The 15892-nt window shown below is 38.9% G+C and overlaps 3 protein-coding genes across 6 annotated transcripts; 1 reads left to right on the top strand and 2 right to left on the bottom strand.

The window, feature by feature from the left end:
• The first annotated feature begins 99 nt into the window (after positions 1–99).
• LOC131299161 (uncharacterized) lies at positions 100–2662 on the top strand. The gene is made up of 2 exons (XM_058324761.1): positions 100–381; positions 2154–2662. The coding sequence occupies exons 1-2, from the start codon at positions 166–168 to the stop codon at positions 2550–2552; spliced, it is 615 nt and encodes a 204-aa protein (XP_058180744.1). The 5' UTR covers positions 100–165; the 3' UTR covers positions 2553–2662.
• Positions 2372–4139, bottom strand: LOC131299162 (psbQ-like protein 3, chloroplastic). The gene has a single exon (XM_058324762.1). It carries the CDS (start codon positions 3883–3885, stop codon positions 3322–3324), a length of 564 nt encoding a protein of 187 aa, XP_058180745.1. The 5' UTR covers positions 3886–4139; the 3' UTR covers positions 2372–3321.
• Positions 4140–4402: 263 nt separating this feature from the next.
• LOC131299160 (protein LONGIFOLIA 2-like) lies at positions 4403–10930 on the bottom strand. Of its 4 annotated transcripts, none has more exons than XM_058324759.1 (7): positions 10625–10930; positions 10462–10515; positions 9700–9808; positions 8993–9057; positions 6528–8423; positions 6299–6449; positions 4403–5450 (listed from the first exon to the last, which is right to left on the bottom strand). In XM_058324759.1, exons 5-7 carry the CDS (start codon positions 8376–8378, stop codon positions 4630–4632), a joined length of 2823 nt encoding a protein of 940 aa, XP_058180742.1. In that variant the 5' UTR covers positions 8379–8423; positions 8993–9057; positions 9700–9808; positions 10462–10515; positions 10625–10930; the 3' UTR covers positions 4403–4629. The 4 variants fall into 4 exon arrangements, with proteins under 4 accessions (XP_058180742.1, XP_058180743.1, XP_058180741.1 ...); XM_058324760.1 differs by having other exon boundaries at positions 6528–8399; positions 8992–9057; positions 9716–9808; XM_058324758.1 differs by having other exon boundaries at positions 9716–9808.
• Between the last annotated feature and the right edge of the window lie 4962 nt (positions 10931–15892).

The following is a 15892-nucleotide window of genomic DNA, read 5'->3' as shown; positions in this document are numbered from 1 at the left end:
GCCGTTGGAAAATGACTTGGAAGGAAATTGCCAATAATGTGTTGACACGTGGACTACCAAACAATTCAATTCAATCCATTGTCGATCACTCACTGATGACCTTCAATTGCAAAGAAAGAGAAGGAAACTAGAGAGAGAGAGAGAGAGAGAGAGAGAGAGAGAGAGATGGAAGGCATGGGGTGGTGTAGCAGCAGCACCAACGGAGGAATTCCACTGATTCATTCCTCAACCAAGAAAGGAATAATAAGCAGATCAAGCAACCAACACTACCGCAACCAACACTACTCTGCCTCTGTCTCAATTACTACTCTTTTTGTTGTTAAATCCATGGCTACCCAGAAGCCTATTCCCTCTGCCACCAACACTGTTGGCTCTGGAAAGGTCAGTATATCAAATCTTGCCCATGTTTGGTTTTGATGACTGCAATTGTGAGGGGTAATGAGAATATATCTTTTCTAGATACCATATTTCCACTGAAAATCATATTGCTGCTAATCTTGCCCATGTTTTGATGACTGCATTGGCTCTCATTTAAGCATGATAGTATTAATTCGGGAATTGTATTTGTTAGACTTTATCTCACATTGTTCATTTGAGGCTTTTGAGCCATTGCTCATGCTTGGTTAATAAATTTTAGAGGCAATAGGTGTTAATTAGTTTTAGGTTAGAACCAGTAATCTAACATTGTATTAGAGCCTCACGCGGTCGAGTCTCCATCTCCCCATTCAATCTCCTGGACCCCGTTCGTTTAAGGATTTTGAATTCTAATCATTATCCTATTTATCTCCAATCATTACTCTCATTTTTCTCTCTATCTCTCTCCAATCATTACCCATATTTTCAGTCATTATTTTATTTCTCTTTATGCTCATTAACTACAATTCCAAATCTAAAATCCCAAAACGAACGGGGTCCTTGTCTCCTCAATTTGTACTTCCACATGCATCTGGGCTGCACGTGAGGGTGAGCCTTAGACTTTATCCCACATCGCTCATTTAAGCCATCCTTACCATGATTATGTGTTTTCGCAATCCTCCTCCATCCACCACAAAAAGGTTTTACTCATTTTCTCTATTCTGTCAATAAATAGCGAAACAATTCCCAAAGAAACTGTAAAGATACAATGATAGACACTAGACAGTCCCTAATGCATTATTGCCTGGATGATGTATCTGTGGAAGGAAAGAAAAGCGACAAGGTGAAAGAATTGTTGGGTCAGGAAAATAGTGTTAAAGGAATACAATCCCACATTGCAAGTGGAGTGATAGTCAAGTGGGAAGCACCACGTACTCTCATGGATTTGACAGAGGTTCAAATATTATCAACAACTACCATTTCAGACTTCCGCCGATCACATAAAAATACATTCCCACTTTGCTTGCGTATGTAATGGTTGATCACTTAATATAATGTTAGGATTGCTCCACCTAATAGTTTAAGCTTTTGGGTTAGATATAAAGTTTCTACAAATAAGAGAGAACAAACAGCTATTTTCTTTCCTTTTATCTTGAGCAAATCCAAAATCCTGATATAGAGCAGAGGTGTTTGTAGCACTTCAGAACTTGATATCATGACCACTGTGGTAGTAGTCGAGGCAAAGGTGAGGGGCGAAACTTCTCCTTCTTCATGCGATAGCGAGTTTGAATCCCGTTTGCGATAGTTGTCCTCGTGAACCAGATGCTGTGTGTGAGGGCACTATTACCAACATACACCTTAGTCTGGTGATAGGTTGTCCCTCCCGGGACAATGTCTACTCATAAGAGCAATTCTTAGCCGAACATTCTGCAACGGTTAAGAACTCTATGGTCACGCTCAAAGGTCACTATGCTCGTCATCCCTTCTTAACCATGTCTCTATGCTGGTCGCGTCCCTTCTTAATCGTTTGAGTGAGAAAAATATGAATTTGATGTACTACAAATTTTGCAACAAGCACCACTTATTTGATTACCTAAGGCTAAGGAACCAGACTACAGAAAGAGATGAAAAACATGCTTTATAGATATCTGTCTTCAAAGGATCTTACCTCAAATCCTTCTTCTATGAACTGGTAAGTGGAAACAAATGCAGACTGCCATGCTTATACGTCTTCAAAGGATCTCACCTCATATGTTTCTTCTATAAAGACTAACTCTGTTAAGTGATGACCAATGCAGAAAGGCCCAAGAAATGGCTACTCCACCGGAGCACCCCCAGTCAAGCTCCTCACCAGAGTGGAGCAACTGAGACTCCTAACAAAAGCAGAGAAAGCCGGCCTCCTATCGGCTGCAGAAAAGTTCGGACTCTCTCTCTCCTCAATTGAGAAACTGGGCCTCCTCTCCAAGGCGGAGGAGCTCGGCGTCTTGTCAGCAGCTACAGACCCAGGAACTCCAGCGGCCCTGTTCAGCCTCAGCTTGGGTTTGCTGGTGGTGGGCCCTTCTTGTGTGTATCTGGTGCCTGAGGACTACCCTTGGGAAGTGGTGTTGCAAGTTTTGATTGCTTTGGTTTCGGTGGTGGGGGGATCGGCTGCTTTTGCTGCTTCAAATTTTGTATCCGATTTGCAAAAGTCAAGTTAAAGTAGCTACTCATGGTTTGTGTATGGCGTTAGCATTATCGGTCTTCAATTTTCATTGCCTTTTGTGAAATTCTTTAGTTGCACAATGAGAATAGAATGACATTTGTTTTCCTTTCGAATGTAGTAATTTGAAACCCAGAATGTGCCATCGACCAAAGACATGCATTCTGAGGGAGAGATGTTAGGAAAAATCAATAGAGAAAACAGATCTGAATTCCATTAGTCTCACTGAAATTTCACTTACATATGAATAGCAGTGTAAAAACAGTGAAGTTTAACAAGGAGACCAAGCTGCATCCCTTTAGTTTGGTCTATCCCTTTTGTTTGGTCCTTGCAGTAGCACAAAATTGAATTTGCTCAGATGCCACGGCCAACTCACATGCTTGTCAGTTGCAAAGCAATTCAGCACAAAGGAGAAAGGGATTGGATTCTAAATCTACTTTCCATAGGCAAAAATGATAAATTCAGTATGCCGACAATGAACTAATTGCAGTCATAGCATAAACTAGGAGAATGTTTTGTCACAAAATGTGTCCGAAACCATTCAATGTGGGTGAGTCCCACGTGCATCGTGTGTGGGAGGCACGCGCATCGGACGGCTCCTTCCTGACACGTGTGTCCTTAGCAGTGCTCTATGACTAATGTATCAAACTCTTGACACAAAAAAGAAGAGACAAGCTTGACAATCGCGTTATGTTAGAAATAACACGATAACATATATCTGAAAACAGACTGGCATGTCAATTTGAATAGGCAATTGCTCTGTTGCATTATATTCTAGACAAGATGTCATTAACAGCCACAGCAATGTTCCCGTAACATTCCCACACACGCGTCGTGTCCTTATCCCTCGCCGCGTAATCCAGTTCAGTTACATTGTTGAACAGAAAAGTGTACAATTTCCTCAGCTGAGGCCTTTCACTCCCGGGCTTACTCTGTATTATGGTGTAAATATCCTGTTTCAGATACGAAGCCCTCTTCCGCAGGGCCTTCTGGGCTTCTTTCCACAACTCTGTGGAAGATGATGACTCAAACAAGTCTTTCACTTGCAACAAACTCTGTGCATGGTACCTGATTCCACTCTCTGCCTCCTCTACCGTCTGGTCAGGAGTTGTGACCCCGAAATCAAACGTTGCATTCGCTCGTTTCGAATCGAAAAGTAGGGAACCAAACAGTGCGGTTGATATGGATCTTCTGGTGAGAAGATGGTGTTTTGGGACAACTTTTTGGGGTGTTTTTTGATGGTGGGAAGAGGGTCTCAAATGGGATGGGATGGGTGGAAAGGGGTTGTTTGGGTTGGGTTTTAAGGGTAAGTTTGGTGCTTGTAATGCCATACCTCTGCTAGGTTTTGTGTGCCACTGGTGACTAGAAGAACAAAACCTTATCTTTTACTTGTTTTATGCGGTGGGTTTATGGCCTAGAATAAAAGGGAGTTGACAGGAAGCTATTTCCCTATATTCTAAGTTTTATGGAACATTTTTCTTCTGTTTTCCAGGAAATTGTTCTATCCCTATTTGCAATAAAACATCTTCAATCAGAGTCATGTTTTTCTCCATCGAGAGCTAACTGCAAACCAGATAACACCCGGAAGGTGTTTTCAGAAGTTCAGGAAAAAATGGTTTTGCGTAAGAATGAAGTGATACGAAAACAGTGAATTATTTTCAAAATTTTGGTTGTGTTTGTTTCCGAAAACACGGAAAACAGAAAACAAAACGAAAAATAAGGAATTTTCAAGAAATGGAAGCCAGCAAGAAACATTTCAACTATCAAATTTCAATTATGAAGAGACAACACAAGCCCAAAATCCATAATACATCTTCAAAGAGTCTTGAAGCAAGCATAACACACAGGGAAAGAAGCCTCTCATTATTGGATTCTTATAAATATTACGTATCCAAACACACCCACCAAGGGGTTTTCTTTACAATTCAGCCACGAAATTCTCATCAAACAAAAATCATGGGTGCTTATATATGGAGGAATGATGCGAAAATAACAAGAATATACAAATTAGTAACAAATAGGAAAGGAAAGACAAAAAGAAAGTGAAAATAAAAGAGAGAATAGACGGAAATAAATTACGCAGAAAGCTGCCTGCAGCACCTTCCCAGCTTGATTCGCAAACCAACTGCCTCACCATGAACAATCTCGTCAACTAAAGCTTTAAAGATCAGTCGCTCAACATCCAAAACCGTTCCAGAAATCTCACCGCAAAAATTTGTCCAAATCTCGGCAGGATGCACCAAATCTTCACACAAGATGCTTTTCAAACTATCCTCCTCATTTTCTTCAAACCCACAACCGGATTTCTTGGCTTGAAGCTGTTCCATTTCCGAACACAGATCTCTTAAGAGCTTTTGTGCATTCAGATACTTCCTAGCCTGTTTCTCAGGCCTCAACCATGGTTCATGGGAATGCCCCACCGAAGTCAACTTCCCAACTAAAATCTCATTAACAGCATCAAATATGAGCTTCCGGTGAAACTTGTCTTTTTCAAGCTTTTTAATGCTACACTCTTGCCCATGTAGAGTGCTTGACTTGATCTGTTCCAAAACCAAGAAAAACTGTGGGTTGATTGGGAGGCCAGGCGGGTGGAGCTGAAAGTTTGTCAAGGTGGAGTTGAGGTCCCTCAGGAGGAAACCTGAGGCTACTAAAATCTCAGATATGTATCGGTGGTCTGGGTTTGAGGTCTCACAGAGAGACGCAATGTAATCTGTTTGGGTTTCATCGTGGGTTGAGTTCAGTTGTCTTAGCTTCTTCACCAAGTGCTCGATGCTTTCTAATTTCTTGTGGGTGATCTGTGAGTTATGACTATAACCAGTATGATAAGTCACAAGGTTCTCTGCTGAGTCTGGTTGCTTTCTACTGGAATTGCTGTTAGAATTCATAGTTCCATCACCTGCCAAACAACACAGGAGAAAATTTTATTTTCTGCTGTGGGAATTAATTACACAAAATGTGAATGCTTTTCCAGCAATACATGTTCTCACCCACCAACTGTACCTTAGTAAACTACTTAAGAGGATACCTAACCTAGTTGAGTTACATAAGGCTTTTTTCTCAGCTACGTGCAAACTTTCTTTTGACAAGTGTGGGCACAAAGATGATGATTCGTTTTCCTCCAACTTAGGGTTCTACGCTTCTACCGCATCACATCATATTATGCTTACATACAAAGTGCAACTATACGAAAGCCAATATTCCGCTGTTCAACCTTTCTGAGAATCTACAAATCTCAATCTAACCCTAAACAATTCATGTACTGACAATTAGTATTAGATAATTATCTGCAAGTGAAACAAGATTACGAATCTAGATTCAAGTCAAACAGGACATGAGTTGATTTTCCTGTGACATGAAGTTGCTTGGATATTATCACAAAGGGAATATGCAAAATTGCCATATCTCCGAAATTAGTGCCAAAGCACCCATTTTTTCCCGTCCTTAATCAATTTAGTTGGACAGCCAACTGACTACTTTCTATACACTTCAACTTCATTCTTGATGGCCCCAGATAATCATGGTTGGAGATTCAGTTTCTTCCATCACATAAAAGTGATATCTTAAGAGAGTAACTATATCCTGGTACAGGTTTATTTGTAAGTGGAATTTTTTCTTTGAGAAAAGGATTTTAATATATCAGAACTTGGAAGCCCAAATAATTTAAGCATCCATGTGCCAGAAATACAACAACAATTGCTTCCGGTTTTATGCCACAGAAAATCAAACAATCTCAGTAAAGCCTACCTTTGAGTACATCTGGCATCTGTTTCACAGGAGATAGAGCATCATCCTTGTACATTGGGTATTCAAGAACAGAAACTGGACTAGGATGCACCAAGGCAACTGATGCAAATTCTGCCAAACATCCATCCTCGCTCAACGTAGGACCTAATTTCTGAAGTAAAAAAAAAGGGGCAAAACAAATCAACCATTTGACCAGATTCAATAAATGAACACTATCGAAATCGCCTACCTTTTTAACTAAGCGAGAAGCCAAGTATTTTGCATTCTTCATGGATGGACTCTGGCTTCCATTGCTCTCAGCACAGCGATCCAGATTTGGGACATCTGTATCTATCACTGAATCCATGACGACGTTTCCCTCTGACCGCATATAACAGTCATCCTGTTGGTAACTTAAATTCCTAGTTGCAGTACTGATATCACTGGATTGGTCGTCTATTCGCGGTAAATTTGCAGATTTTGGTCTTCGTTTCCCACCCGGGGAACCTAACTCCGGTAGCTGGTTGTTAGGTTGCCTTCTTGATTTGCTGGAATCAGGAGAGATGGGTGGCCGACATCGGTTGTCCAACTCAAGCTTCTTCTGTTGCAATCTTGGGCTCACCGATCCTGAGCTCTTCACCAAGCCTATAGTGTTCTCCTTCGGTAACTGTGGAGATGACGTTGAGGTGAATTTTGTTTTGTTATTATAGCTGGAACGGACAGCATTTCCATTTTTCTGAATCTTCTTTTTGGATGATCGATCATTGAGTGTACTCTTTCTGCTATCTCCATATTCACCTTGAAGTTTAGGGAGACTTGACAAGCAATCCACTGGGGTTACTGAAGAAGCGAGAATATCAGATTTTTCAACAAGTTTTGCTGGTTTCATGATCACAATTTTGGACTCAAAAGTCCTCAAAGAATTGCCTCCTTTATTTGTGAAACTATGTACACAGTCGCTATGCAGCTTTTGTTTGTTTACCGATCCAGCACTGAGATGTGGACTCCTATATTGTGGCTCATAGTCTTGCTGATTAGCAAAATTCAGATCTTGTTCCTCTCTTCTGTTATCTAGGAGCCCCTTTGCTCGCATTGCATCGATTAGCTGTTTAAGAGCTCTAAGATCCTTTCCAGATTGAGATAATTCAAGATCCTTCAATCTTTTCTCAAACTCAATGTAAGCAGAAGGGAAGGAGGGAGTTGCTCTTCCCAATTTTTTTAGATGCTTGACATCCAGCTTCTGAGAACTCCCACCTAGCAGCTTCCACGGTGCTGGTTCAATTGGTAACCTTGAAATAAGTTTCTTGACTGATTCGGGATTATTCCGTGAACCCAATTCCTTCCACGAGTTCCTTAAAGAAGTTGATGTCCGAATTGACAGACATGGATCAGTTGGTTTTAATGACCTTGGAAAGGGATCACAATGCTCAACTTGGCAAGTTTTGAGAAACTCCAAATGAGAATCACTTGCCAAGGCAGAATCTGGCAGTGTCTCCAATCCCATCAGCTTTGCTACAACATTAGGAGGTCGTGTTTCACCATCCCTCAGCGACTTTTTGATGACAAATTCTGATTTAGAATCATATTTTGGACTTGACACTGAACCCACTCTACTGTCCAATGAAAGTCTTGGATGTTCTTTAAGCTTTGGAGTCGATTTGAATGAATCTCGTGATTCAAACGATAAACGGCTTAAGTCGCTTCCGTCGTAAGATAACCTATGAGCATCTCTTTGAACTGAAAACAAAGACCCATCTTTCGATCTGCAAGATGTTCTTGAACTTGCTTCTTGAAATTCAACACTGAAAGATCCATTAACGGATTTGGACAACTGTAGAGGCCTCAGAGAATTTTCATGCTTCAGAACTGCACTTTCTGCTGTTTCCTCTTTGGTTGAAGTTCTAACAGGTAGCCTCCAATCTTTTCTGTACATGGAGCCCTTAACTTTATTCGGAAGATCACGGGATTGTCTCCCAAACTGTGACGAGGAATTTGATTGGTCGAAGAACAGGGGTGGTGGTTGAGCTGTCCCATTAGAGTCAGGAGAAGAGAAGAATGATGATCGAGAGTAAGATGAGAAAGATGCTTGGGATGATTCCATGGAAACTCTATGTTTCTCTTTTACAGTTTTTGTTGAACTCTTTTCCTGCAATTATGAGAGCTATACAATTAGATTGAAATAGACAATGACAGCACCAAATTAACGGTGGCAAATCATAAAGGCAAAGTCAGAGATGGAAACAATTTCATTGGCAGAATAATGGTTATGAGTTGTTAACAGTTGGGAGACAGAGGAACGAAGCCCGGACAAAGGTAAGAATCCAAGCATATTAGCATAATATGTTGAACACGTCGAGTAACAAATTTTGAGCAAAATGAAGCATAGATTGCCTCATTATGGTTATTAAGAAATCTTTGGGAGTACACAATTAAATAGAAACACATGCAATATTATTATACAAGGCGCGAAGCCATGAAGGCATGCATACTTCACATGTTACTGATGTTAGGATTGGACCAGAACTTGAATCTTCAACAAAGCTTTAACTTAACTAGTTACGACTTACAATGCCTTCAGATCAGAAGGGGAAAAAAAAAACTAGTTACAGTAACTATATAGCATGCATCTACAACTCCCTATATGCTCATGTTTACAAGGTAATGTAGTTCAGGAATCAGGATATTTACAAAAACTATGGCATGAAAAATTTGTACCTCTACTGCTGACCAATGGCATATGTTCTCTTCCTCAAAAGTGCCATTGTTGAAGTGGGAACAACCTATAGGAAAAAGAGAAACATTTGATGATGACAAACGTTCTACAGTGAGATAGAAAAGGCATATCACTAATTCCACCCGAAAGTGGAAAAAACTGAGAATACACATGTAAAGATAGAATCACTAATTATAACTCTAGCATATAGTAGCAAGAACCAGAATCGGGAGCCAGGGAGCTAGCAAAGCGGAAGATCTGAAGTTCTGGAGCGTCTACAGGTTATTTGTTTTCAGATATTTGAAAACAGTATAAAAAAGGGTTTTCCTGCTTAGTTGGGAGTGAATATTATCTAGATTCTTGCTCAGACTCACAAATCAGACTTTTTGGATTTATTTGGCACCACTAGTTCGAGTTTCCTTCAACTGAGCTGAATGTGGAATAGAAATGATTCAGACAATGAACATCAAGGTATCACTAAAACTTAAGTCCAAAACAATTAGTCTCTATACAAGTTGAGGAATTAGAGAGAGTAATGACATAAAAACATGCTATCGGAAGCCCTGTAAAAGATCAATTACAGAATTAGTCCCAGTGTCCCACTCATATGGACCATTTAAGCGATGGCATAAAAGATCTTAACCCAAACCAAGTGAAGAACACCTTCTAAATGAGAGAAATATTGTATCAAGAAGGGAAAAAACACTACCCTGTTAGAGGATTACCAGAAGGGAGCCTCTTGGGGCTTTGGCCACTGGTGTGCCTTCCGGTGAGGAGGTGTTGACGATCCAAGAGCTGGAAGATACCAGTCAAGCATCCTATTTGCTTTTTCAAATGAGGTTTGTCATCTGCCCATGGATATAAATATTTTGCAGCCATTTTTGCCCTCTATCCTCAAATCACTCAATTGGGTGTCTTTATACTTCCTAGACCTCAATCAAATCATCTTCCTTCTTAATCAATTTAACTTCAGACTCAATCATCATCTATAAAATGGGATTTTGCACTCTTCCACCGTTCTAAAATTTGTCTTCCCAATGCAGTCGACACTCTAATCCAGGAACTATTTCCCAATTCAAGAGGTAGACAGCCCAGAAACTAAACTGTTTTTTTTTTTTTTTTTAAATAAAACCCAAATCAATAATGTTTAGGTGGGTTTATAGTCGTACGCTGGAAACATTTTTTCAACGATAGTTTTATTTTTGTTCACTTGCAAAAATATGTTCATAATTTGGATAGAAAAATTGAGACGAGCCTCACATTCCTTTCCAAAACCCACCATATCCCAGCTATTATTACACTTTAAAAAACAATATCTTTAGGTTTCCTTGTAATGCAAATTAGACCATAATTCCCTTTTGCAAATAAAGCCAAAGAAAAAAAATACATATTTACTCAGGGTTTTCCACAATTTTTCCCAATTTTCGAATTTTAGTCAACATTTAAAGGAAACAAGAAGAATGGAACACACCCAACAGGAGGATCTGCAACAGGAGGATTAGGGTGCAAATACCCAACGGAGAATCTGCAATAGACAAGAACATGTACCTATCGTCAACCTTAGTTTCAATTGCCTCAAAAAACTAACACACAAGTAGAACGACTCTAAAGGTGAAAGAATAGATGTTTTTTACCATGGCAAGAAGATAATTCCTCTGGGCTTTTTTCCGTACTTGCATTCCATGTTGGATGAGTATGTAGGTGGGTCTGGAGCAGTCTTCATGGGCATGTGATCTGTTGAGAGAGAGTGAGAGAGGGAGAGAACCATTCCCTGCAGAGACCGAAGGCTCCAAGTGTGGCCCTTTCAAATACCTGTCAGTTGCTAATTTACCTAGTTGCCCACTCCCTGACAGTTTTTTTTTTTTTTCTTTTTTTTTTTTAAGATGTCTCGTGTCAAGTTACGTGTATTTGCAATTCACACTAATTCATGTAGCTCATCCCAGTCATTTTACATGTTTAGACTTAAGTGTAGGATCACCCAAGAGTTGTTGGCAATGACAAGAGCCAAGAAGAATTAAAAGAGGAGGCAAACCTCAGAACGGAAGAAAAATGCCAACTTCATTAAAGGCTCTCCGGCAAAATGAACACCGGATTCAGGCTCTCGGCAACCTTGGTGGTAGCATCTGTCCCGCATGTGGGACTCACTCATGACGTGCAAAACTCCAACTTCTCTGGCTAGGACGCATAATTTTTGAGTACTGCTAGGTGTACCGACCATTTTTGGACCGAAACCGTACCGACGGCCGCGCGCGGCCGTCTCCGGCCACCGGACGGCCGATCCGAGCCGTCCAAAAATTTTAAAAAAAAAAACCGAGGGGCCCCACGCGGGAATTAACGTCATCCGATGTGTGTAGGGTGCTTGATCTAAACACCCTATTTTTCGTGTATACATATATACACGAAAAATAGGGTGTTTAGATCAAGCACCCTACACACATCGGATGACGTTAATTCCCGCGTGGGGCCCCTCGGTTTTTTTTTTTAAAATTTTTGGACGGCTCGGATCGGCCGTCCGGTGGCCGGAGACGGCCGCGCGCGGCCGTCGGTACGGTTTCGGTCCAAAAATGGTCGGTACACATAGGATTTTCCAATTTGTTAGTAGGATTCTTTGTTTTCGCTCACAATTTACTATCATTCTCAATATATCCTCACTCCCTTAAATTTTGTCTTATTGAAATGTTTTCGAAAGACAATTCGCTGAAGCTCACGTATCCTTAGAGCAAGTACATCAAATTCGATATACCTCCTTTCAAGCAATTTTACCTAAGTAAAATCAGAAAAACCCTCTGCACCAGATTCGGTAAACATGGAGGTATATTACCTCAAACCACTGTAGCTCGTTCTATATAGCGAGGTACTGTTCACGAGCAAAACCATTAATTTATTAATCTCTCTCTCCCTCTCTCTCTACAAATGAGATGCAAATGAGAAAGTCTTGGGTGAACGACGATCTACTGTTGACGTAAACGGCGAGGTCTGGTGACCTCCTCATCGTCGTCGTCGATGATTTGTGGGTTTCGTCGTCGGTGATTTGTGCGTTTGTGGGTTTCGTTGTCTACGTGTATGCATTTGTATAGCTGTACGTATAGACATGTATTTTCTTTGTATGCATAATATTTTTATTGTATTTAATAAGGAAAAAGATGATAATAGAGAAGATTGGTGTAAAATTAAAACTGATGTGCTTAGGTAAACACACTATTCACTAGCATTTTTTGCTCAAATATAGCTAACATTGGTGTACATGCTCGTAGTAACCCTCTAACGTTTTATATTTATGAGACATCATCTTTGTCAGTGAAAATAGCGAAGCTACATTAGCAACATTAATGGTTATAAAACTCCCCTTAGGTCACGTAGTTTTCCAAGATATGGCCAATGGATATGACAAATGATCCATGTAAATGATCCATGTAAATGACAGCTCTGATACTTTTGACTCTCTAACTTGACTTCATCATTAGCAATATGGGCCCCAAACAAGAGAGAACAAGGAGGCAACGACAACGACAATGACTAAAATTACATGATTTTATGTCGATTTTTTCTTGAGAAAAATTGTTTAATTTAGTTTATCTGTGAAAAAATTCAAATGAACCCACTAGATATAGTGTTGTAATTTGGATGAGTTTTTGAGAAATTTTGTAGGATTATGAGTGGAAAGAGAAATGAAAAAAATGATTGAAAGTATATGTAATGATTAAAGAGAGATAGATAGAAATGAAAATAATAATTAGAAATAAGGATAATGAGTGTTTTTTTGAATTGAGAATTTTTTTGTCAAAAAACAAGTCAAACAAAGCAATTAAATATTGGATGAGAGACTCGAACTCATGTCTTTCAAGTCGTCAAGTCACATGGTACATGGTATTAAACTCCTAATCATGACTACCATCGATCTTGAAGCATGCTGGTATTTCTTGTACTTCATTGGTAACTTTGGCATCTTTACATTGAGCATACTAAATATTTTATGCAAGACTTACTACATTATTTAATTAATGTCAGACGAACAAGGGAGGTGCCAGTTAGATTGTGACCCCAAAAGCTTTTACAAATTCTCATCATGCCACTCAACATCAAAAACAAGGTAGTAGTAGTATTAGTTTTTCTCTTCAAAATGTGAGAGTTTTCATGCAGACCCTCTGGATTTCAAATAACTTTACATTAGTCTCTCCAAAATCTGAACAATGTTACTTGAGTTCCGGTTTGTAAAAATTTTATCTCCACCACTTGTTAGTGTTATGTTACGCGTTACATCAAATAGTTTTCACTTATGTTTCCCAAACGTATACAAAAGTGCTATAATTAAAATGTTGGTTGTTAAAGTGTAACTTTTTGGACACTAACCACCCATAGAAAAAGGGGGTTAACATTTTCATTCATTATAAATATGATGTAGATTCACATTTGTCCCTGCATTACACAATTCATGCGTGTCATCATCAACACGCAATGTAAAAAAGGAGATAAAGACTTTAGCAAAAGTGCAAAAGATTTTGTGTGTGTGGGAGAGACTAGAAACTAGAGAGGGAGGGGCCATCTCCCACATGCATAATAAAGTTAAGGAAATTACATGTGGTATATAGGCCCAATTCTATCAGGCATGCACCACAAACTAACCTTAGCAATATATATTGGTAATGCAGGTTATCCTGAGTTATTTTGCACGCATTCATTTTGGACTAATTCCTACGGTCTCCTTTCACATCCGAATCACACTTTTATGCGTAGAGTGAGATGGCCTCAAAAGTTGCTGAGTAAGGAGAATTGAAACTGAAGACCTTAAGAATGAACAAACTCGACACTAAGTCTCATGCTATAACCACTAGCCAATCCGCCTTAGCAACATATCCCTATATAATCCTAGCTAGCCATTCTCATTCATTTTCAGCTGATTGCCACATGATGCCTAACTTTATGTACACAACCACATCCACCAAGTTGGAGATCATCATGAGTATTCTATACTTATTTGAGGTGGGTTCAAAAGTTGAAATTGAAAGTTCGTTCAATCAATCAATAATGCAGTCCCTATCATGATTTGTGACTTTCTGTTGCCAGAACTAGTGTCCCAAAACAAGGACCCCTAAGTTCTGATCTTAATGAAATGCTACCATTTTCACTTTAATTTCAACATTGTGGCTGGACTTTTCTGTATTTTTGTTAAATATGATTACATTTTTCTGATCCTCAAAAAAGTTGTAACCTTTGTAGCAATGTGACGCAAGTTCTGGCTTTGTGAATTAGATTCTTGATATTATAGTGCCGCAAAGATTCCTTATCTATTGCTCATCTAAGTTCTTCTATGAAGAGCATCCATATCCATGTTTGGTATTTGTTCATTATCATTGTCATCTTTTAGTAATGAATAGTTTCATTTTGTCAAAAAAAAATATATATATTATGCCAAGGTGTTGTACTAACATATATCATTTTGCCATTGTCATTAATTTTGGCTTTGTGGATGCGGCACCCTATTTGCCATTTCTTAAAGCCATATCTTTTGCTATTTTTAAGAAATGGCAAACAATTTTGCCAAATATGGCAATGGGTGTGGTTGCTCTAAGTGAGTAAAAGACTTTTTCGTTCTTTTCAAATTTTTGTTCTGGTTTTTTTGTAATTATTTACTTTTTGCCATATATGGCAAAAGCTATGACATATGCCAAATTTAAGAAAATTTTGGCTTTACAGGTGTGACACCATAGTTGCCATATATTTTGCCATTTTTAAGAAATGGCAAACAATTTTGCTAAATATGGCAACCAGTGTGCATGGTTGCTCTAAATGAGAATCTTGTGTTTAAAAAAGGTTAAAAGACTTCCATTCTTTCCAAATTTTGTTCTGATTTTTCCGTTATTATTTACTTTTCATAATTTGTTGTTTAGCTTTTCTTCATAATTTTCAGGATTAATCATTACTCTTATACTGGCTCAGATCAACATCAACATTTTTCATAACTAATCCATATACTTTCATTAGTTTATTAGTCAATGGTATTTCCACTAATGAAAATTTTGTAGAAATTTTTTTGTTGAAAAGTTGTTAGGTGCTTCCGGTAGTGAATAAGTAGTTGATGGAAATGTGAGTGAAAAAGTTGTTGAAAAAAAGATTTTGTTGACAAATTTTTTGTTAGTGTGAACGAATAGTTAAAATGGAATAACTTTTTTGTGAACATGAAGTGTGAACAACATGGTAAAATGCCTTAGGTTTTTAGAGATTTTTGTTAGTGAAAACGGGGAAAACCTATATATGCAGCGGATACATTCAAATAGCCAAATCTATACAAACCTAAACACATCTATTGCACATGCAAGTTGATTGTAACTAGAAAACCACCAACCCTAATCATTTATCATTTGGTTATGGTCACCATCCATTTATGGATGTTGCGAGTATCTGCTGGGAACATGGCCTAACTATCATCAATGTATGTCAAAGTTCACCTGAAAAACGTTGCAGTAATTGTTATCGTTTGAGTCATTCGTTCAAAAGCCAATCATGCGATTTGGTATTTTAGCAATGATGAACCGAAGGAGAAGGAGTAGAATCGGGGCAGTTAGCCAAATGGTTGCCTAATTGGCATTTTATATTCAATGAAGTTCTGAATTCAACTCTTATATATACTAGAAAGGAAGTTGAGACCCTTGGTGACGGGTTTGGTGGGTGTTGGGGCAATATAAATTCTTCGAAGTTCTAAAATACATCAAAATTAAATCATACTAATTGGCTTGTGATTTCTAAAATGAATTGTCTCGGCTTCCTTGCTGAGGGCCTCAGAAAGTTTTTGGTATGGGGTCGACTCCCACTTTTCTTTTCTTTTTTGAAACTAGTCAACTCCTACTGGGTGCTATTAATTTACATTGGACCAATCCATATAGGCTTTGCCCGAACTTTATTGG

Source organism: Rhododendron vialii, chromosome 8a (genome assembly GCF_030253575.1).
Source record: "Rhododendron vialii isolate Sample 1 chromosome 8a, ASM3025357v1".
Classification (NCBI taxonomy): Eukaryota; Viridiplantae; Streptophyta; class Magnoliopsida; order Ericales; family Ericaceae; genus Rhododendron; species Rhododendron vialii.
Note: the sequence above shows the minus strand (reverse complement) of the source record. Positions and strands in the feature narration are given on the sequence as shown.